The 22,778-nt window shown below is 30.9% G+C and overlaps 3 protein-coding genes across 5 annotated transcripts in view; 1 reads left to right on the top strand and 2 right to left on the bottom strand.

The window, feature by feature from the left end:
- The window catches only part of LOC116428578 (uncharacterized), a 38,379-nt gene extending 23,913 nt beyond the window's left edge, over positions 1-14,466 (top strand). Inside the window, exons 2-3 of the mRNA XM_031980369.2 lie at positions 9,667-9,996; positions 12,019-14,466. Coding sequence (XP_031836229.1) covers positions 9,681-9,996; positions 12,019-12,359 — 657 coding nt within the window. The 5' untranslated portion in view covers positions 9,667-9,680 and the 3' untranslated portion in view covers positions 12,360-14,466. The remainder of the gene's footprint in view (positions 1-9,666; positions 9,997-12,018) is intronic.
- A 2,615-nt stretch (positions 14,467-17,081) lies between these two features.
- Positions 17,082-20,688, bottom strand: Golgin84 (golgin A5). Of its 3 annotated transcripts, none has more exons than XM_031980205.2 (8): positions 20,193-20,688; positions 19,848-20,102; positions 19,251-19,678; positions 18,725-19,175; positions 18,450-18,654; positions 18,083-18,322; positions 17,796-18,014; positions 17,082-17,287 (listed from the first exon to the last, which is right to left on the bottom strand). In XM_031980205.2, the coding sequence occupies exons 2-8, from the start codon at positions 19,991-19,993 to the stop codon at positions 17,228-17,230; spliced, it is 1,749 nt and encodes a 582-aa protein (XP_031836065.1). In that variant the 5' UTR covers positions 19,994-20,102; positions 20,193-20,688; the 3' UTR covers positions 17,082-17,227. The 3 variants fall into 3 exon arrangements, 2 of the variants coding, with proteins under 2 accessions (XP_031836065.1, XP_031836064.1); XM_031980204.2 differs by having other exon boundaries at positions 19,848-20,086; XR_012999350.1 differs by having other exon boundaries at positions 17,127-17,287; positions 17,796-17,962; positions 19,848-20,086.
- Positions 20,689-20,832: 144 nt separating this feature from the next.
- On the bottom strand, positions 20,833-22,632 carry ATPsynB (ATP synthase subunit b, mitochondrial). The gene is made up of 4 exons (XM_031980519.2): positions 22,463-22,632; positions 21,943-22,101; positions 21,298-21,650; positions 20,833-21,197 (listed from the first exon to the last, which is right to left on the bottom strand). Exons 1-4 carry the CDS (start codon positions 22,488-22,490, stop codon positions 21,021-21,023), a joined length of 717 nt encoding a protein of 238 aa, XP_031836379.1. The 5' UTR covers positions 22,491-22,632; the 3' UTR covers positions 20,833-21,020.
- Positions 22,633-22,778: the final 146 nt, after the last annotated feature.

Here is a 22,778-nt window from a genome sequence, read left to right as displayed (position 1 = left end):
AACGGTAATAAACGATCGATAATGTTGTCACGTGGCCAATCTAGTAATTCTTATGAGCTTCTGATATCGACAGCCTCAACAGGCTTGAACGGAATAATAAAATTCTTTTTCTCAAAGCGTTCGACACGTGGCACGGCACATTGCGTGTACTAGGCCGTTGCAGATGTCTTGATATAATTTTCATAAGGTTAAAATAAATGGTATTATTATGCAACGTAGCTTGCTTTATCGGTCGCAATCTATCTTGTTCTCACTCTTGATATTTCGTTACGATGATATCTTTGAAATTTATTGTAAACTCTTTGTAATACATTGCCGTTGCAACGACGAAATATTTGTAGAATCGTTTATGAAACGGTTTGTTCATCGCTGATAAAATGGATTGAGTGAAATAGAGAAATATACATTTGATTTAATTTTTGTAGAAGATCACTAATTGGTAAATAGCAATTTAAAGTAATATTTTGTATAAATTCATGAAAGTTAATTAACGTTTTTGGGTGGCTTTAAATTAAAACTAAACTAAAATTAATGAATACTTCTACCGAAGGTATCAAAAGACACTTTTCGAAATTTTAACTGAGAATTATCCTCCAGGTTTAATCGTATCCTTTAAATGAACTTTTCGACATTTCCAATAACGATTATAATATTATCTATAAAAAGTATCCAAAATTCAACCAGGAAAAAACTATTAAACTGAGAAAATAATTCAGTTAAGATTTCAAAAAGTGTGTTTTTACGTGTTCGGTAGAAACAGTGTTAAAAAAAAACATAAACTAGCAAATCGATTCACACTGAACACGGAACATTGAACAAATTTATAAGTCGGATTTTTAACAATTAACATACATTTAATAAGTGCCGTTGATCAGGTCCCGTTTCCAGCGAAAAGTGCGTGCGTTCGTATCCTCACGCAATCATTATCGTAATAATGTTATTTTTAACTGATAGTTTTTCAGAACGGCGACACGTGTGAGCGTCGCGATCGCCGATAACAGAACGAAGAATCGTGATCGTTCGCACGAAAGTTGCATTCCACGTGTAGCGATCTGGGAAGGCCGCGAATAGCCGGGCGTCGATAAATATAACCAACTATGCCAGTGAACTGTAAGCTCAGCACGTGTATCGGTGAAATTTTTATATTCTGCAGCAACTCGATCGAACTGTTATCCCGCATGCATCGGTTCCCATTTCAGTCACGCGAAAACCGGCGGTTGCCAATGCTCGCGGCCGCTGAGCGTTGCTGATTCGTCATTCCAGTCATCGACAGAAAAATATTTCGAAACGACACGTGGACAATGTGGGAATAAATTGTGTACAGATATCTTGGAACGCGTTGTTTGCAATTATAATTGTTTAATACTTTGACTGCCAATGTCACCGATCACCGGAGCTTTCAAATTACAAGAAAATAATTATAACTTGATAATTGATTTCGAATACAAATTTTCAGTAACGTAAATAACTAGATGATAGGGTGATATAAGAATTTTCGTACCAAAGAATTAACCTTTAGCACTCCAGATGGTTTTGTAATTTATCAGCAACTGTAACTAATTTTTATGGTATCTCTAGTGAAAATGGAAAATGCTATAACATTCCTTCGATATTTTATTTTCCTTCTCAGCACAAAATTTGGAAGCGTGGAAAATCTAATAATTTTAGGGTAGATTTGATTCATTAAAATATTTGATTTATAACTGGTGCAATATTGGAGCCTACAGAGTTCAAAGGGTTAATAATTCTTGCTTTGCATGTTTACTATAGAAAGGTTAAGTGATACATAAAACGCTGATGTTTTTCGTGGCAGTCAACGTGTTAAGGGATGAGGTTTGGAAATACTAGATAGTGATGATTTTGTAATGAATAATTCATTGAATTGAGAAGATGAATTAAAATGAAATTTTTAATTCAATAAAAATTGAATTATTTTTACGTATATTATAATTGTAATTTATATATTATATGTAAATCAATATAATATTGTATTAACTTAAATATTATTTGTTTTATCATTTATAATTTAATTTATGAATTATAATTTATGTATATAATGTATTTATTACAATTAATCGTTTCATTTTTATTTTTAACATATAATTTTTTTCGAAGCTTTATTTTCAAATAAATCAATGCCAACATTTGGCATACTGCACGTGTATGCTTGCCGAAAATAGATATAATGAAGTAGAAACAGATTCAGTAGCCAAGTTCTGTCTAATAACACAGGTACCTTGCTAATATTGAAACTCAATTATTTTCAACATATACCTGCAACGAAGAATATTCTACTGTTTCGATTTACCTTTTTTAGGTAGATTCAGTAGTTTTCTTATAATAAGGAAACACTGCTATATTTCAAATTCGACAAAGGAAATTGCAATGAAGAGTGGCTTTTCCTAAGAAATATCATAAAAATCATTATGTTTTAGTTATCTTACAAATTTCTTCTTATCTTAGAGCATTCTGTGCAATTGTGCACTTTCATATTCCCCAAAACGCATAAAAATCGATAATCTAGTAAAAAGAGTCCCTTCAAATCTCTTCTAATTAATATACCCTTAATGCACTTTTTCAACTAATATACTTTCCCAATAAACCCTTTGCATTCTAAAACTTAAAATTTGATACTTAATATTAAACCTCGTGCGATGCATCGATTTGAGAAATATTCAAACAAAATAGCTTTGTCCCTCAATGTAAGTGTGATTTCTCGTCGAGTTAGTTTCACAAACTGTCCTCTCTATCTCATCAGAAAATGTTAAAATATATATACTTTCTTATAAAAATTGGAAGAGTATATTAACCCTTTGCACTCGGAAGTTTCTCATTAGAAATATTTTAACATTTTCTGACGAGAAGTCGTGTCGACTACTCGATAATTCCAGTGTCAATTTTCTTTCTATCTATCGCGATTTTATTTATAGCATTATACATTATGTATACGTGGACAGAGTAGAAAAAATTTATTCGAGTCTTAATCCGCTCGGTTAGCAGACGGTGCAGTGTAGATGAATCGAATGTATAACGGCACGTGCGCCCTTACTCAAGGCCACTCGACCCCCCTCACCCCCCTTCTTCTTCCCTCAGTGCAACCCCTCTGCAATTCCAGAGTTCCTGGTTTGGTCTTCGTCCCCACCGCGGCAAGTTATTCCTGACGGATGTCTGTATTGTTCAGCCACCGCTTTGACTGGGTGCGAATATATCGACACATATCTGACACCTACGATATATCACGGTCGCTCCCCTCGTGAATTATTGCGGCGCATCCGTCGCGAGTTAAAATTACCGTTGGGTCGCCATTGTTCCACGCGACACGTGCATCGGTGGGATGCATTAAATGTGGAAAATTACACGAGTAAATAATAGATTATCTCGGAAATGTCCGTTGAATGGAACATTATCTTGTCATGTATTATTTATGTACACCTCTGTGCAATATAAACAGAAAATATTATGCTCGGTTAAATGACTATTCTGAAGCTGTAGAATGCTTCTGTTATTTCGAATATAAATTATATTACATGTTTTATATTAGATTATATAATAAATTGTATTATATAAAATTATATTATATTGTGCAAGTTATATTATATAATATCTTCGTTGTCTTTCCTCCCCTATCAATATGATAAAATTGGATCATTCGTCACGCGAAATTACCAAATTTTTCGCGCTAGGTTTAATTAACCCCTTGTCCTGCAATATCGTGTCAGGCTCGCGATGAAGATTTCAGATAGAATTCAACAAAGATGAGTATTATTCAATTACTTTGAATGCCAATTACATATTGTTCCTCTGTTATTAATGATTATACCGTAGAGCACACGTCGACATACATTAATATCTATATCGCATAGATTGACACACAATTTTCTTCTTTTCTAGTGCTCAACACTAGTGAAACTATTTATTCTCAAGATCATTTCGAATATTCAATGCTTCAAAGATATCTATAATTGCGAAACAAAAAAGCGAAACCAGTCATTTTGACTGGTACGGTTGTTCTAGTGTTAAGAGCTCGATGGATTTTCAGTGTTTTTATGGAAAAAGTTTCTAGAAGTTCAAAAAATGCTCGTCCGCAGAGGGTTAACCTCTTGCACTGGAAATTAATTTAGAGATTTGGCAAAGTTTTGTACGATGAAGTATCTTTTTACCCATTCTACGTGGATATGTACACTAATTTCGTTTACTAATAATGTTGTATAGAGTGATACATTTCAAAACAATCTGGTATGTGTAATGCAACAAGACTATCGATGTGTATGAGATGTCATTGGCAATTTTAAAATAAAAACATCTCGACACGCGCGGCACGTCTTTCCAACGCAAGAGGTTAATCCTTTGCACTTGAAAATTTTCCACTGGAAATATTCAACGTTTTCCGGTAAGATACAGGCGACGTTCTTTGAAACCGATCAATAAGAAAACTTCCATAAATCAAGAAAGAAAGCTATATTCCAATATTTCACATATGTATGCATTATACAAAGCTTAATATTATATATGAACTTATAATTTCATTACAACAGTAAAACTATAAAATTTGATATTTATTAATTAACAGTGAACGAAAAAGCTCTGTCTCTTAATTTACTTGTGATTTCTCTTCGAGTTCATATAAAAAAATATCGTCTTTGTCTAGCCAGAAAATGTAAAGTATTTCCAACGAAATATTTTTCACTAGAAATATTTTAACATTTTCTGATGAGATAAAATCGATATTTTGTGAAACTAAGTCGACGAGAAATCACGCGTGCATTGAGGAACAAAGCTATTTTATTCGAATATCACTCAAAATGATGCATTATAGGAAATATAATATTAAATATCAAATTTGATAGTTTTACTGTATGAAATCAAGTGGTGAGTGAGAGTCACCTCTCGAGTGCAAAGGATTAATACAGTTCGAAGAGATCAGCGACGATTCAACTATCGCTCGGTTCGCGTTGCATCCCGGAGGCTGCGTTCTTACCGTTCTTACCGGCTACCGACCTTAACCGTTCCCCCGTTGCACCGTTTATCAGTGTGCTGTTTCACGGGCGCACGTGGTGCGACAAAATCCGAGGTCAAACCGACCGAGCGGCGGGCAGCCGGCCGAGGGGGAACGAAAAGTCGCGTCGAGGCTCTCCGCTGCCTTACTCCAGGGCAGACACGTGCAGCAACGTCCATAGTAATCAGGTCATCGCCTGCATCGATCGCGTCGCCGACCGGTACGAGGGTGCACACGTGTAATTCATAGCCGAAGACACAGGCTGCATGCCGCTGTTGTCCCGCCAGATGTTACGGTGTCCCGTCACTTCGATCGTGTAAGGTCAAGCTTTCTGCTCGATACATTGTTGACCGGCAACTTTACGCAGAAGCTATCCCGTGTCACCGGTTATTATTCCGTAATTAATCCTGCGCACTCGGAAACTTTTTACTGGAAACATTCGACGCTCCGATGAGACATAGACGACACCGTTTGAAGCGAACTAATGAGAGAACATACGTAAATTAACACTAGAACTACCGAGCAGTTAAATTGTCTTTTTGAAATTGTTCTGTAGAAACCTGAACAGTGCAATTATTGAGACTTCAGTTGGTTTGCAATTCAATTTGTGTATTGCTAAAACAGTTTCTCTAGTACTTTTTCAGAGAAGCATCTGTTATCTGTTGAATAACTGGGAAAAATGAAATCAGGAATGGGTCATTTCGACCCATCCGGTAGTTCCAGTGTTAAGAAACAAAGCTATTTTATATAAATATTTCACATATTGATGCATTATACAAAACTTAATATTGTATATAACACTGTAATTTTGTTATATCAAATCAAATGGTGACTGAGAGTTACCTCTCGAGTGCAAAGGGTTAAATGAGCCGCTCGGAAACCAAAGCGGTTAAGTCCAGAAAAGGAGAAATGAGAGAATGAATGTTTTAATAATCATTGGAAAATGTCGAATGTTTCCAGTGACAAGCTTCCGAGTGCAAAAGGTTAAAACTTCCCTACAATTCTGTGACCCTTCCAGAACCACTGGTCCTCTTTGATCGTCACTGGCGGACCAATATTATTCCGTTTTTACGCCTTCAACGTATCCCCCGGTTCACTGAATATAATCAAACCTCTATACAGCGAACTCCCTCTCGTACGATTTCGCTTTAACTCATTGATGCCAACGCTGCAATTCACGTTTTTGCTCGTCTAACGATGACAAATGGAGAAACCGATTAATCGGACAACGCAAGGATTGGTATAAATTTAAATTGATGAAGGGAAATGCAGAATTTTAAATCAAAGTTTAGAACTGGTCATTTGATTGGTTGTGATGGATTTACTAAAAAGGGGTTAACCCCTTGCCCTACGATTTCTTTGCCAATTGCTCTCGACAGAGATATTTTATTGTTGATAATTCATTAGGAAAAGACTGGACACTTATTCTATGTCTACGTGTACTCAGAAGCATTACAATTGATAATAGAAAAATAATAGAGATTCGGACTCGATAGAATTAAGCGATACTTATATTTGTTTCTATTCGATATTTTTACCACGAGTCTAGCACGTTATTATAAGACGCTATTATAAGACAAGGGGTTAATTGCAGATATAAATGCATAGGAACGATGACCAGCTCCGTAACTGCGGAAGCGAAGTGCCACGAGACACGTTTCGAAGAGCAAAAATAGGCCGTGCCCATCCGTTTATTAGCGCGGAAGCATCGCTTCACCCTGCTACGAGGGAATTATTTATAAACGACTATCTCGGAGACGAGACTTTCACTTGTAAATATCTAATAATATCGCCACGAGCCAGTATTTCACACCTTGACCACAGCGCACACGTGTCTGCCCCTGCAGTCGACTATCTCGTGCGCGACAATGATTTTAAATCGTTCTAAAATCGTATTAACGGACAATAAAAGGCAAAGTACGACTGCGTCAGTTTAATTTACGGACATCGCTGATCTTAAGATAGCAAAAACTCACACCAGTTCATCACGTTCGCTACCAGCGCTTATTTCGATGACGGTCTCCTCGATTATATCTTCTTCAATCCAATGAATCTAAACAAAGTATCAGAAAAATGAAATTGAAACGAGTCATTGAGTTTCTAAATATAATGTCGTAGATTATAATCTCTAATAACAATATCTATAGGATTAATTTCATTTTCATTCTGTAAAATATAGGATTACGGCCGTCACGTGACGTTGGTAGCGAACGTGTTATAGGCTAGTTTATAAAACGTTGGTTTTAAGAATCTTTTAAAATTATATATTAGTTTCTTTTATCAATGGGTTTATTGGATGAAAAGAGGAATGAAGCTGATATTAAATACAATTAACTAAAGATATACATTTATCGTTAGTACTCTAATAAGTAAACATAAAGTGAATTTCTGTAGTCTTCTAACAATTTTTGTTCCCTTAATGTAATACGTTTATAATATGAATGTTTTATTTGGAACATTTATTTGGCGTTGAAATCTGGAGAAATAAAGGATTAAATATATAAATCTTATTTTTGTAAATCATTATTTTTCTTTTTTTTTAAAGAATATGTCTTTGAAGCAGTATAATCATTTTGCAACGTAAATAAAAATGGGGAAGGTTAATATATCGTGTTAAAATGATTTTTTTATTATGGGCATTTACTATTTAAATTAAGTTAGTTGAACAAATGAAACAATTTATATTACAGTAAGAAATGTATATAAATAAATAAATCGTATATAAATAAATAAGAGAAGGAAAAATTATTGGCATAAATTACGAGAAAACTCAAAACTGACTATATTCCCCAGTTACTATAAAGTGTCGCAAACAATACAGAGAAAATTCGAAGTTCAAAGTTCAGATCTATGGACACCCCGTATATAAAACCTGCTAAACATAGTTTATTTGCCTTGATCGTCGAAATTTGAAGATTTACGCGACGGCACTTTATCCTCTAAAGTGTACGTTATACTGTTAACACTTCTCCATTGTATATCAGCGAGCAAACAAAGAGAACACCGACAACTGTTTCTGTTAACATTTCCACTTAATTGATTTGATCTTCAAATAAACAACACCTTTGGTTACCGTGCCCTTCTCAAGTCGATACGTAATTCTCTTGTTTTCATTGTAATTGATGTTAATGAATATTAATTCCGAGATTCGTTTAGTTATGTAGAAATTGGAATTTTAATGAACTCGAATTAAAAATAATCGTAACTCATGTTTTTTTTTTATATTTCTTTAATAAAGTCAACATGTTTGAAACTTCATTCCTACGATATGCATTGTTTCAGTAGAAAATTAATGTCTGCTAAATTTTACTGCTTCAAGTGTACGTATATGTTACTGGCAATGTGTTTAACGTTGGCATTTTGTAGAATGCCCGTTCGAAAAGACATTGTGCAATATGCCCGTAACAAGTTTCGGTCAATCTATAAAATGTCCGGTCATTGTACAGAATGCCTAGAGGGTCGTGGTCAATGTATTGAAACGCTCTGATAAGGAAATTAAAAAATGTGTTTTTTATTGAGACAATATATCCCTTGGTCAAAATCAACATACAATCATTATAATCATAGTTAATCATAAGGATCATTTATTGGAGCAAGACAAAGGACTGTGGCACTCGGAATTACAGAGCTGACCGGTAGCTCTGCACTGTAACCAAGACCTAACCGCGGGCATTATATAAAATATCCAGGCCATTTGTGAAATACCTGCCCATTATGTACATTGCCCAAAAAATTGGGCATTCTGCAGAATGCCCGGTCATTTTACAAAATGCCCACGTTAAACGCATTGCCCGTAACATATATACCTAGTACTATAGGTATATACATTTCAAATTAATATTTCTCTTGGAGTTCAGCCACGTACATACTTCTCTATTTCTATTAATATTAAACGACTTACCTAATTATCCTAGAAGAATATTAATACCCAACCCAGACATCGCGTTTTTAAATGGTTCGCAGGCAAGCTTTGTATAATTACATAATAGACCGTCTACTGTTCATCGATGCAAATGATTAACATCATTGTATAGATCAACGATGAAATCATTATCGAATGGAATTTGGATGAGACATCCATGAATAAATATTCAATTTTATATTTGAAGCTGTATCGTTGAGACGATATCATCAATCTAATAAGATGAAGCTATTGGACTAATAGATAAATGAAATCGAGAGACAATGTACAATGAAAGTTTCTTAATTAGGAAAAAGAAATAGAAGATAATGTTAATATTAACCCCTTGCCTATAATATGATTTACTTTTTAACTGCGATCGATGCAACTACTTTATTATTAATAATTTATTAGGAAAAAAAGAATTTTGATGCTTGTTCTATGTCTATGTTTCCTCCAGAGGTTAACGATTGATAGTAGAGAAGTAGTATTTAATTTATATTTAAAGAAAATAAATAACACTTACATTTTTCAGACTCGGTTTAAAACTTTCATCACGAGTCTGACACGAGATTGTAGGTCAAGGAGTTAATATTAAATAACTTAATACTAATATAAATAAATAATATAATATCAATGTAAATATTAGATATTATTATTTTAAACTGTATATAATCCGATTCAACGAATATCGACAGCAAATTCCATTAACATGTTAAAGAAAGAAATACGATTATGCCCTACAACTTTTCCTCTCTTTTCATCGCAGATCTTCATCGCGAAATGGCCCCAACCATTTGCCTATCGGAGATTCCAGTAGTGAGAAGACCGACAATCCCATGTTCGCGTAGACGGCAAAGGGTTTCTTCCACCGGAGCCATTGGGAAACATCAAAGGCTAGAATTGAGGAGAATAGAAGCAAATCCGATGGCCTGTAAAGAATCATCCTTAACGTTACTGGAGAGTTCGGTTTGGGAACCGGAACGCCGTAATGACTCGTGCGTCCCAACGGTCGTCAGCTCTTCCTCGCCGAACGTTTCTGCCAGAGTTCCAACGGACACGGAACAACATTGGAAAGTGTTTCTCGCTCGGCGGAAAGGTGCGGTTTCTGTGACATTAAAACCCAACGGAATTAACCCTTTGCACTCGAGAGGCGACTCAGACGCCATTTGAATCCACACGGCAAAATTATAAAATTTATTTGGTTATTTCTAATATGAATTACTTAGCATTAGAAAATAACGTGAACATATATTTTGTAATCTCAATTAACGCATATATTTAATTTATACAAGACTGAAATAAACAGAAATTGTTTCTAATATAATATTTATTGTGTTGGTATACTGTCATTACACATCGGGTGCAATCTTTTAATACAGCAAACACTATTTATGTTTATATTAATCATTCAAAATTCGATATCAAGTTTTGTGTAGTGTAACAACACGTTGAACATCGAAATAAAATAGTTCTGTTCTTTAATTTGTGCAAGACTTTTGTTTCTGTTAGTTGCAAAATATTTCGTCAATTTTATTGGAAAGTAATGAATATTTGTAATGAAGAATATTGTGGAGTGCGAAGGGTTAATGTGAACGTCAATCACAGATGAAAAATATTTGATGCAATTGCCAACGGTTGTCCTGAAAAGCGCGTCTTATCGATTTACATGAAATTTTGATGGAATGGGAAGGAGCGAAGAGGAGGGAGGGGAGGACAGCAAATTTTAGGTTCGGATTTTTGTTAATTTAGAAGATATTAATGACATTAATGAAACACTTTCGTACAATACATTGAATGCTGCCTATACAGACGGCAACTGGTATAGTGGAACTCCCTTTATCCGGATTCCATTAATCCAGATTCTCAGTTTATCCGGATTATAAACCGTAATCACTATTTTCTTTATTCTACTAATTACTTTCAATATACTGAGTCTACGTTTATATTAATGCATTCGAGTCGCCGTTTTCTATCTCACATCTCATTCTTTTTCCAATATCTTAATTCTTTTACAGTAGTCTAATTAAAATCAAACTTATACTGGTTGTAGACACGTATGTTGGTTTATACTGTAAAAGTATACAAAATTTGTAATAAACATATCCTTAACACTAGGTTTACGGAACGCGTCAATTTGACGCAGATTGAATTTTACAAACATTATTTGGTAAATGTTTCAATCGGTTTTCGTTGATCCAATTACACGAATATGAATCCTGATTGTCTATTTCTACGTCTACAATTTCCAAAATCTAAATGAACGAATATCAACTTCCCCAGGAACAATAGAATAAACTGTACAATAAATGCCCGTAAACCTAGTGTTAACAAACTTTCAAATTGGGTCCGGTACCATTTGTGTCGGAAAAACAGAGTTCCACTGTATAACCGTCTTCATTGTAGGAATCTATGTTGCCGACTGTCAACAGTATTATCTATAGGATGTCCGACCTAAAATTAATTTCTTAGATATAGAAATGAGATTCATTTATATACAACAGAACCTGCTATTAATGGGGTCAGTTTTTTCGGGATAGAGATGCAGAGAGATCTGTTCTACACGCACACTTGTACTTCATAATTACCAAAAATCCTTTCAGTCTGAAACCATGATCTTAGGTGACTAAAGCTGCAATAACCGATTTTTCTTGGAGCACCCTATAGATAGTGAGTCCTAATGATTCACCGATGGTCTTTGCTACAGCAATGACTACGGCATAGTCATATCTGCATAGGCAAAATGCAATGTATTGTACCAAAAGTTTATAATTAATATCTCAGGGACCAATAAATAAAATAAAAATTGTATACTTGCGGTCTACCTCCCATCTCCTACAGTTCATTAAAATTTCATGTTTGTTGGCGAGAGATGCTTTTCAAAACAATATTTACTAATATAAAAATCAGTAAATTATATTTGAAATAAAAATTAAAATGAGAATTTTAAAAAATGTTTATTATCCTTGTGGCGTCTACTTAAATATTTTCGTGAGCGACTATTTGTATATGGGATAATTTAACCGTTAACATAACATTTTTCATCTATGTGAAATAAAATAAAGTTAAGTAATGTAAGTACAACTTCGAATAATTCAAATTTCTTTTTACAATCCCGTAGGTCTTTTAGACATTGTCGTGCGTACAATAGCTCTGATCAGGCGAAACAATATCCTCCAAGAAAGAGTGAACGCACTCAGCGCAGAGACACGTGACTTCATTCACTCGGTGCTCAACAATCCTGAAAACAAGTGCGCACAACAAAGATTGGATACACCGAGTTCCAAAGATGAAAATGTTTCTTCCACAACAGAAAAAACAAATTCGAGATCACCATCTCTTCCATCAAGTCCAAGCTCTTCCTGCTCTTCATTAGATGACATCACATTCAGTTGCAATAATAGTGAATGCGATGAACAATCTTTCGACGAATTCTCATCGTCTGAAAACGATGAATCGTAAACCTCACATTCATGTACATATGAAAGGTAATCCCGAAATGGTACTGAAGAAAATTATTAATATAGAGTATGCTAACTCTTAGAGGACACACGAGCTATAAGAGCGTGCAGTGATTTCTGTAGATGAGTGGAAACACGTAATAAGAAATTAAATAGTATCATTTTAATCTAATAATTGCATGGGATCACCTTTAAAATAAATATTGAAGTTCATATACTTAAAAAATAAGATATAACGAACTTGTCATTTTAGCCACTTAAGAAAACTGGCTTTAAAGGTATGATGAAATTTCGGGACTCCAAGTATTGGGTTTCAGTACAGCTCTAGACTATTCCCATTTCAGAAAAACTGATTTTAACCCTTAATGGTCAACAATTTTCTATTAACTCTTTGCGAACGAGACTGTATTAAGCTTCTAACATTTCTTTTCATAAAAAAGTGAATTATGCATCGAAGTCTTAACACATTGAGCGCCGGCAACTTAAGAGTAGCAACTTGTATCTGATCAATGAGTAGCCAAAAAAAATATTCAAAACATTATACATTTTCGCAAAATAGTACATTTTAATTGCATATTCGTCATATCCAGAAATGGAAATCCAGAAATCCGCATTATTGCGAGGCCGGCGCTCAAGCGATAGACTCAAAATCCCGCGTTTTCACGGGGCCGGCGCTCAATGTGTTAAACACTAAAAGAAAAAAAAACAACATGTTAATCCGTCGTTAGTTGAATAATTAAATTATTCATTTGCAGTTTTCGATTTTAGATATCGAAGTTCGAAGTTGCCGTTGCGGCGACATTCGACCGCCAAGGGTTAAAATTTAAAGACATAAAATCAGAACTCCGTAAATTTCCTGTTTCAATTTTCTGTAATATAGATTATTTAGCACACGAAAAAGCTTTTTTCCATTGGTTACATAAACTTACAAACTCGCTATATCTCATTCACTGACTATAATCTAAACATTTTTCTAAAGAGAAATTTGACATTCATTAATGTTACCTTTTAATATTGCATGTAATACAGCAGTTTCTATATACCTATAATTAACTCATATTATAATAAATCAAAGGATATAATTTCTAATCTGCTATCTAAAGATGATCACTTTAATGAAGAGACTATTTAGTCTCTATTTAGGAGGTATGCATAAAGGAAGTCTGAAGGCAATAGCATAATTTAATATTAAAAGTCGTAAATTGATATAGTTTTTACATGTCAAACAAGGTAATGTTTCAATATAAGATATAGACATTTGATTAGTTATAACAATAACTTCCGTAGGTACATAAAATTTACTATATATTAGCATATATTATTATAACCAGGAATGAAAGGTACGGTGCTTTAGTCATTTGACTATGAGATATTGAACGACGATACAATCGCTTCTTAACTATTTGAATTAGATATTAGAAATGAAGCTAAAATACATTTATTGTGATTTTAATCAAATTCGCTTTTCTAGTACAAAAACTTCAAAATATTTCGTTTTGAGTTAACTGAAATAATAATTTATAATCATTATTGTTATTGTCTCATTCTTTCTTTATATATTTCGATTAACACTATATGAATTTAAAACGAAATAAATTCTAAGCATAAATTAGCAATCCAATTACTTATAATATATCAAAGAATTAAAGTAAACTGTTAGGAAAAAACTTAATGTCTGTCTATTTCTAATTATTTATGTAGTCACTATAATTTCTTAATAGTTAATATTTTTTCAAATCAAAGTTTTTATTTTTATTAATTTAAAATTTTGTGATTCACGTTTCCAAAAAATTTCATTATGAGATCTGGAACTTATTTGCTGTAAGAAGAACTTAAAGATGAAAACGTAGAATTTATATTAAAAATTAGACAAACAAGTATATATAATATATATTTTAAAAAATTCTGATTTCACTTAAAAATTGATGATACTTCTTTTTAAGAAAGGTATTTACAACAGTAGCTTATAATACTCTTTATTAAAAAAACAAAGAGAATTACTTAGTAACACCTGTGAGAAGCTATTTTTATTTGTATAGTTTCATATATTCAAAATATATAATAAATATAAAACACTAAATGATACTTTCTAAATTCAAGAAGTTTATATAAATTCAAATGATGTAGTTACTTAGAACAATAGTCAAAATATCAATATATTAAAACAATACAATTTATAATGCGTTGCAAAAAAGTAGAATTCATTCAATTGGTGAAATATTAATATTAATATTTTTATTGTGTGGTCCATTCATGACAAAACATTAGTAAAAGATAAAATATAAAATTTTTTCAATTTGTCTTCACATTGAAATTTTTTATTTAAAATTTTTTACTTTAGAGCATTCTTTGAGGATATTGCTCTACAAATTCATGGCTGTGAAATTTTGTATTTGAATGTGTTGTAATTTTGTTTCTTTTCTCGTTTGCAAAATTTAATTATTATTAAAGCGCTATAAAAACATATTTACAATACCATTGTAAATAAATTTATTTTTAATTTATTTATGAATAATATGAATTGAACATAAAAACATATGGATTTAAAGCCATTATGACTTTCGAGATTTAAATATTAAACCCCATCAGTTTATCAATATAGTTGGAACAAATTGTATACAATACTCGCTTACATTCATTTATTGTAGTTTATAGATATTGATATATTAATCAGCATACTTAATAACTTGAATTTAACACTTTAGATGCATTTAATGTCCGTGAACTTACACGACGCGAAATATAGTGCAACTTTGATGAAAGTTTAATACAAATATTTTTCAATCAGCAAACAATGTCATTTATTAACAATTATATGTGGTTTGTAGCTTCACATACATATTTATCCATGATTATCAAATCTAAAAGCAATGTATTTCTAACAGAATTTGTAATTGCGTGATAATCATAATGTTTATTGAAAATACAATTTACAGATCCTAAATGAATAATATACATATATGTGCGATATATATGTGAAATTAGTAACTCCTTCTGATGTAGCATTGTTATTTTAATGTCTTTGAACTATCTAGCATAGCAATCATCTCTACTTTTTCATTAGTTATTAATATCAATTGAAACAATAAAAATAGAAAGGTATATTAAATAACAATAAAGTATATTACTCTATTCCTTAAATCTTTTTATCAAATGCTTATGAAAAAGAAAGATTAAATTTATAAATTATCGAAAATCAAAACGCATTTATTACAAATTCAATTTTTTCAGAAATTCCGTATGACATCTTATTATCTTAAAATATATAAACTTCACAGAGGAAAATATATTTAAACACATTTTATTGAAAAAGGTTTAAAGAATAGAATAATATGTATATCTCTTTTTCAAGTAAAGTAATCACTTTATACATATTTTAGTGGAAATAATGCATTTAATTACCAGAAACTAAATTTAAATTTCAAATTATTATCCATTATTATAATATCGAAATTATACTATTGAGAAACCATTACTTATCTTTCAGAAATCTAATTATCAAATTTGTGCCTAAAGACCACGTAGGTAATATGTCATCATTATTAGAGCAATATCCATAGTTGATTTACTCTGCTTAAACATTATTTAAATTATTGCATGTAATAATTTAAGGACACAAATTGTAGTAATAGTATTTACGTAAAGGATTCAATAAAATTCTTTATAATAATTTTGTGAAATAATATTGCGTTTCTGTAAATTAAATGAATATTAATATTGCGCCACCTTCGTAAAGGTGTGATATTAAATTGTAAACCATAATCATTTCGTTCCTTTCCTAATTTTTAAATCTATTAATATCTTCTGGTACATATAATTACATTTATCGAATAAAACATATCATACTTTATCACTGATTAAATATTCGTGAGAAAAATAAACAGTAATACATTTAAACTTTATTTTCGCACATCAATCATATCAGATCTTTTCTTTTATTAATGTAATGTAAAACAATGTAGTAAAAAATGTGACACTGTACAATCACAATAGATTATACGGTAGTACAGATTACAATATACTTCGATGTTTTTGCTTAAGGAAAAATATATATTATAAAAATATCAATTTAAATCGCTATCGAAGTACTTGTTAAAATAACTATCAGTTTTATGTTTCTGCTAATTATTCTTTCAATATTGTGTAACATTATACCATTATATTGAATTTTTAAATTAGAATTAATATATTAAAAATATTTCTAATTGCACTTATTTATTACTTTTTTTTTAATACTATTACGCATCACAATATCCTTATGAATTATTTACAACTGTTGCTAAATTGTATCATGAAATACACTGCTATTTACATCACTAAATTAGGAAATAAAGAGTATGTACGTTTGAAAATATTTAATGCAAAAAATTTGCAATACAATAAAGTATTCATTTATTTACCTTTCTCTTTAGAATAAATTTTGTTAAATACATTATGTTCATCACCAGTATAGTATTAGCAGTAGTATTACTATATACTTTTTTGTATTGTGCAAAAATAAACAATAATTTAAATAAATAAGATATTTCATCTATTATTAGTTGTAATATAATAATTACCCCATATATTAATAATAAATTCATAAAATAACCAAAATGATTCTAATTTTGCTAATATTATTTTTTAAATTGAAACGATTAAATACATTTAAAAATATGTATTTACTTACACATTTAAAAACTTTTTAATATTCTACATATAGTACATTACTTAATTATTTAAAAAGAGTATTTAAAAAAAGTAACAATTATATAACAGTAATCTATACAACATGTTATTACAATATTATATTTACAAAAACACTTTATATATGTACTGAAATATTTAATTTTTATTAAACTATATTTTTTGTGTCGTAAATTTAAATTACTAATGTGCCTCTGGTGACTGTGATAAAAGGACTACCAATACCCAAAATTGCAGTAATGCCTGTAAAAAATTAGTAAGAAAATAAGAACTAAGTTTCTCTTAATGAAGAGAATTGAAGAGACCTTGCTCCTTTAAATGTATATAAAGATAAGATATTTATTTGTAAAAATGGATTTTAGTATTTTAAAATGTTTAAAATTTTAATATACTATTAATGGAATTTCATGAAATGATAAAATGTCCAGATAATATTATCTTAGAAGGGACAATAGAATAATTTTTTATTTTTTCAATCAGAATCAGAAGCAAATTACAAACAACAAATGTATCGAGAGAAACAGTGAAACTATGTTGCGGGAAATGTATAAACATATCTGCGACAAATTAATAATTGAGTTGTGATATATATACACCAATTATATAGTATATAGAAACCAAAGAAACTAACTCGTTTCCGTATTTAAACATAAATATATCTCATAAGTTAAGTTCACTATATGGTCTCAATGAGTTAATTAGATTATAATAGAATAGAAATGACTGTAATAATATGCTTATTAACACTTACCATATAGATTAATACTAAAATTCTTGCAAGAGGGTATCTTCTTAAAAACACTCCTGTACGAATGCTAATTGCATCTAATGAAGAATAAGCTCGTTTCACTCTCCTGGTAACGCCAGTATCAAAAGGAGTCTCCATTAAAAATGTAGGTACTTGAGCTTTCGCATCATCTGTATCATTTGCATTATAGGAAATATTACGTCGACTATTTCTATATTCGTGCTGTGAAAATAAATGCAACATACCTTTTAATACCAGTACTATTTATTTACGAACATGCGTTGACTTACTTCAATCTTTTCCAATTGCAATCTCAAAGCATTTCTTTCAGTAGTTAAACTTTCCAATGCCTGCTGCTTTGAAACTAACGTTTGCGTGAGAGTCGTCAATCTCGATTCCACCTCGCTATTTGGTGTTGATGTTGCAGATAATTGCATTCTAAGTCTAGCAATTTCAGACTCATTCTTTTGCAGTTGTGTAGTATAACCATTACGTTGTCGAATTAATTCGTCTTTTAAAGTTCTTATTTCCTAAAATAATATATAAATCACATACATTATAAACGCAAATAAAAATTATATCGAGCTCTTATCATTCTTAATTTAATTATAATAATAATCATGTAAATCATACACTCATAGATAATTATTACTCTACTTGTGAATGTAATCTTGCATCTTCTTCTACATCTAATCGTCGACGTCTCTCCGTTGTGAGAATTTCTTGAGTTTGCATATTTGCTTCAGCAGCTTTTTGCCTCATGTTTTCCAATTTAACGTCAGCATTCATCAACTCTTCTCGTACCATTCTCAATTGTTCGGACACTTGTTGATTTTCTTCTCTAAGCATATCACGCTCTTGTCTACGATTTAATGCAACATAATTTAAAAATAATTAAATACTTGGGATGTTGATATATATAATATATTCACCTCAACTGATTTAACTCCATAATCATTGTATCATCCACTCCTGTGGACTCATTACTTCTTAATTCTGCTATTAATTTTTCTTTTTCTTGCAATGTTTTTAGAGCTCTAGCTTTGTGTTGCTCTAAATCAGATCTAGTAGAATTTAATTCTGATCTACTTCTTTCTAAAGTAGACTGCAATTCTGCTACTTGCTTGGACAACTGTACTCTTTCTGTGTACAAGGACTGTAACTTTTCGTTCAATGCTAACATCTCTTTTTGATGATCCACTTCCTGTTTTCCCAGTAATTCATTCTTCTCATCTAAATTCCTTTCTACTTCTTTTAAATATTTTCTTATATGTTTATCATGAGATGAATTTGGTTTATTAATATGTGCTATTTCTGACCTCGATTCGTATTCATATTCTGCTGATGATATAGCATCAAACTGTTTATCAAGAACATTATGCTCTGAAATAAAGAATATTACAGACATAAAAATCTATTAAATTTATATAAATCGATTAAAACTAAAATTCTTAGTACCATGACTGATCATAATTCCAGAAATTTGTTCTCCTATTATTCCATTATGTAATTTATGTGTTATATCAGTTTTATAAAGATTCTCATTTCTTGAATTTACATCATTGTCATCTGGAACATCCACTGATGTATGCATAAGACTCGGACTTGAATGACCACTATGAATTGATAATTCTGACACTGAATCGGTAGTATCAGTTGGATGTTCCACCATCAGAGATGAAGGTGTTGGTGGTGATACTGATATCTCTGCCACAGTTCTTTTCGGACTTGAATCAATTGTATTTAAAAAGGTAACAAATTCTTCATCTTTAGATCCAATAGAATTTGTAGCTAATGAAGAAAGACTTGGTACTGAGCGAATGGAAGGAAATTGCTTTGGTGATTCTGAAGGAGATTTCACAATCGTGCCTTCCTGTGTCTTAGGACTAAAAGTAAAATCTGCTTTAGTATTATAATTAAATAATTAATATATACAGGTTATTGTTTTATTTTTTTTTTAAACATAACATGATCTTATTTGTATCCAAAGTAACATTTAATTAGTTTATAAAAATAAATGCGCACAAATGACGAATATTTAATAGCTTTTTTTACCGTAATTCAGGTGGAGTCCATGTAACTTCTGTTAGTTGAGATTGTGATATTTCATATTTATCCTTATTTAAAACTGCTGCTGTATTTTTATCTATTTTATTTAAAAGATTTTCTGCCTTGTCAGCGAGACCTGACAACCAGGCCATCGTCACGAAAAATTAACACAGAAACTTATTACACATGTGATGACGTTTAACAGTTGACAAAATTCATGAATCCTCAAATCACACTATCCTAACCTAAAACAGTATACATCTAACGTTTATGTATAAAAGATATTGTTAAAATTTATTTCAACGAATATTTATCAATGTCCTTATAAAAATTCTTGATGTAAGTGCTTACCAACAATATTATAACACCTTAGAACAATGAATAATTATATTAAATAAATATATGAATACATTCGCACATACAGTTACTCTCACTAAAAAACGTAGTTAAGTATCTACACGATACATCGAAACAAATGCTGAATTTATACGTATGAGATAAGGGTTTGATAAAAAAGAAATTACATATTTTTAATTACTTTTTTTTATGTCAGTGCATAATGACCACAGATAAACTCTAACATTATTAACATAATTTCAATTAAAATCTTTGTCACAAAACTATACATCAGAGTTTCTTACAATTTGTTTTATACGAGTTTTATATATACTGCACATAGTGTATCAGTATATCTACTATTATTTGCTATAGTAAAGTATAAGATTTTAGATCATCTTCAAAGTTATAATTTTAATAAAGGTAACATTTTATTTACATGTACATATAAATATTATAAATTACCAAATCTAATATATATTTGTAATATAATCAACAATTGAACTTACAATGTATATGTATGTATAATAGAAGTTTCAACTACCAGTTTCATACTAAACATATTTTTGTAATTTATTAAAAGTAAAACATACTACAATATGCAGAAAATTAATATTACATTAATTAATAAATTAACAAAAATAAAATAGGAATATTTAAGTTTTCAATGACTTTTATTTTTTTCGATTATACAATTTATTGATAAATAATTGTTTAATAGCAGTAAATATTTAATGGTCTTGATTATACTGCAAATTATGTACTGATGTTATTTCTTTTTACAATAGACTAATTCAAATGTATTAATGTTATTTCTATTTTGTCTTGTTCAACAGTAGGACTTTATGATCTTACAGCAAGAGCCTGAAGATCTTTAATACATTGTTGCAAATTGGCCTTTTCCTGTTCTGGTGTAATAGATTTTAACACACCATTAATAATCCATTGTACCATATGTTTTTGAGCCAGTCTGCGTTCTACAGAGTCTATTTGAGCATTGAAATCAAGACGTTTCTTAACCTGTAAAAAATACAACATACAATTGTATATAAAAATATAATTACATCTATAAGTTTAAACTTTCAGTAGTTTTTATTCCTTTCATATAGAAGCATATTACCTCGCTATAAACTTGCATCATTCGTTCTCTATAAACAGCTTCCAACTGCATAAAAATATTTTCTTTCTTAATATCGAAAATCATTTTCTGCCCCTCAGCCTGTAGTTTTTGAAGTTCATAATGTTTTATGGTATCCTCATATTCTGCAATTTCTTCCAATCTCCCAGCATTTGCAGTTTCTTCTACTTTATCGATTTCTTTATCCAACATATTTGCCACAGTGGGGCCAAATTTCTTTACAGCATAAACACAAATTGTAATTAGAGAGAGTGCATTGTAGAATTCATGTTCCAGAACATACCACTCTTTAGATAGTAAGTATGTTCCCAAAGCACCCGCAAATATGTATGGACCTAAATAAAAAATATAACTAATTATTCACAAATTCATGAATGTATGAACTTAAGTTCGAGAAACGAACCGTGATGCTTTTATAATCCCAAATTATAATATATTATAAAATTGGGTTTTCGAGATACGAACTTTGGACTGGAACAAATTAAGTTCGTAAGTCGAGGTACCACTGTACTTTCTACTAATTTTCTATGCAATGTGAACCAGAAAGTTCTTTTAATGAAAACATGTAAAAAATTCTATATTTAAAAAAAAATAAAAATATGTATATTATATAAGTCATTAAATTACCTGATACTCCAGTTTTAGGGTAGAAAAATGTGAACCACTCTTCTGGAATAAACCCATACTTCACTGGAGATGGATTTATCGGACGTTTTTGACGTGGTATATCACTCAATGCTGGTGCTGAAGTTGTAATTCCTCGAACAGCCACAGAGACTAGCTGGGCTTTAAAATAAAATGGAAAATAAAGAGAATTTTTCGGAAAGTCTATATAATATGTTATAAGGTAACAAATAAAATCATGTTTAACTATAACAGACGATTACTTAATAATTATTTACAAACAATTATTTTATGTAAGCAAGGTATTTTATAAATGTGAAAATCTCATAATCCACGACTGCGCGGCTATTTTTTTAAGCCAAATATCGAAGAAGTAACACTATATTATTACATAATGGGAAATAATCGATATGATTTTGACAATGACAGTTGCAATATATCATTAACAAATCTACTACTAACAGCGCATAAGATTTTGTTAATAATAAATTTGCTTTTCATTTCATTTTGAATTTTAACTTACCATTACGAAAAGCTAATCTTGACAACATCTTTCTCTCCGTAGCACTTCGTACCTCGCTCTGAATAAAAGAATGTACATGAAGTTAGTCGCAAGGTTAGTCTCCTTAAAATACGTAACATGTAGACTGTGAATATGTAAGTACAAATAGTCGATATCATGCACATAGAAATATAAAAATGAATTGTAAGCTTAGCTTTTAAAGGAAGATCCCTAAATTTAATTGAATGTTCGTTTATGTATGCTCTGTAACACTAATTATAAAAAAGTATGAATCACAATTTTAATACTGTTGTAAGTTATAGGGACATTCACCTTT

This window comes from Nomia melanderi, chromosome 1, assembly GCF_051020985.1.
Source record: "Nomia melanderi isolate GNS246 chromosome 1, iyNomMela1, whole genome shotgun sequence".
Lineage (NCBI taxonomy): Eukaryota > Metazoa > Arthropoda > Insecta > Hymenoptera > Halictidae > Nomia > Nomia melanderi.
This window is presented reverse-complemented; position numbering and strand designations above follow the sequence as displayed.

Bases quoted from the DNA above. Each gene is read 5' to 3' on its own strand.
- Golgin84 (XM_031980205.2), bottom strand. From the start codon at position 19,993: ATGGCCTGGTTGTCAGGTCTCGCTGACAAGGCAGAAAATCTTTTAAAT. The intron at 19,176-19,250 runs GTACTAAGAATT...TCTTTATTTCAG, and splicing joins TGGAATTATGATCAGTCATG to AGCATAATGTTCTTGATAAA. The intron at 18,655-18,724 runs GTGAATATATTA...ATTAAATCGTAG, and splicing joins ATGGAGTTAAATCAGTTGAG to ACAAGAGCGTGATATGCTTA.
- ATPsynB (XM_031980519.2), bottom strand. From the start codon at position 22,490: ATGTTGTCAAGATTAGCTTTTCGTAATG. The intron at 22,102-22,462 runs GTAAGTTAAAAT...TTTATTTTAAAG, and splicing joins AAGATTAGCTTTTCGTAATG to CCCAGCTAGTCTCTGTGGCT. The intron at 21,651-21,942 runs GTAATTTAATGA...TTTTTTATTTAG, and splicing joins CCCTAAAACTGGAGTATCAG to GTCCATACATATTTGCGGGT.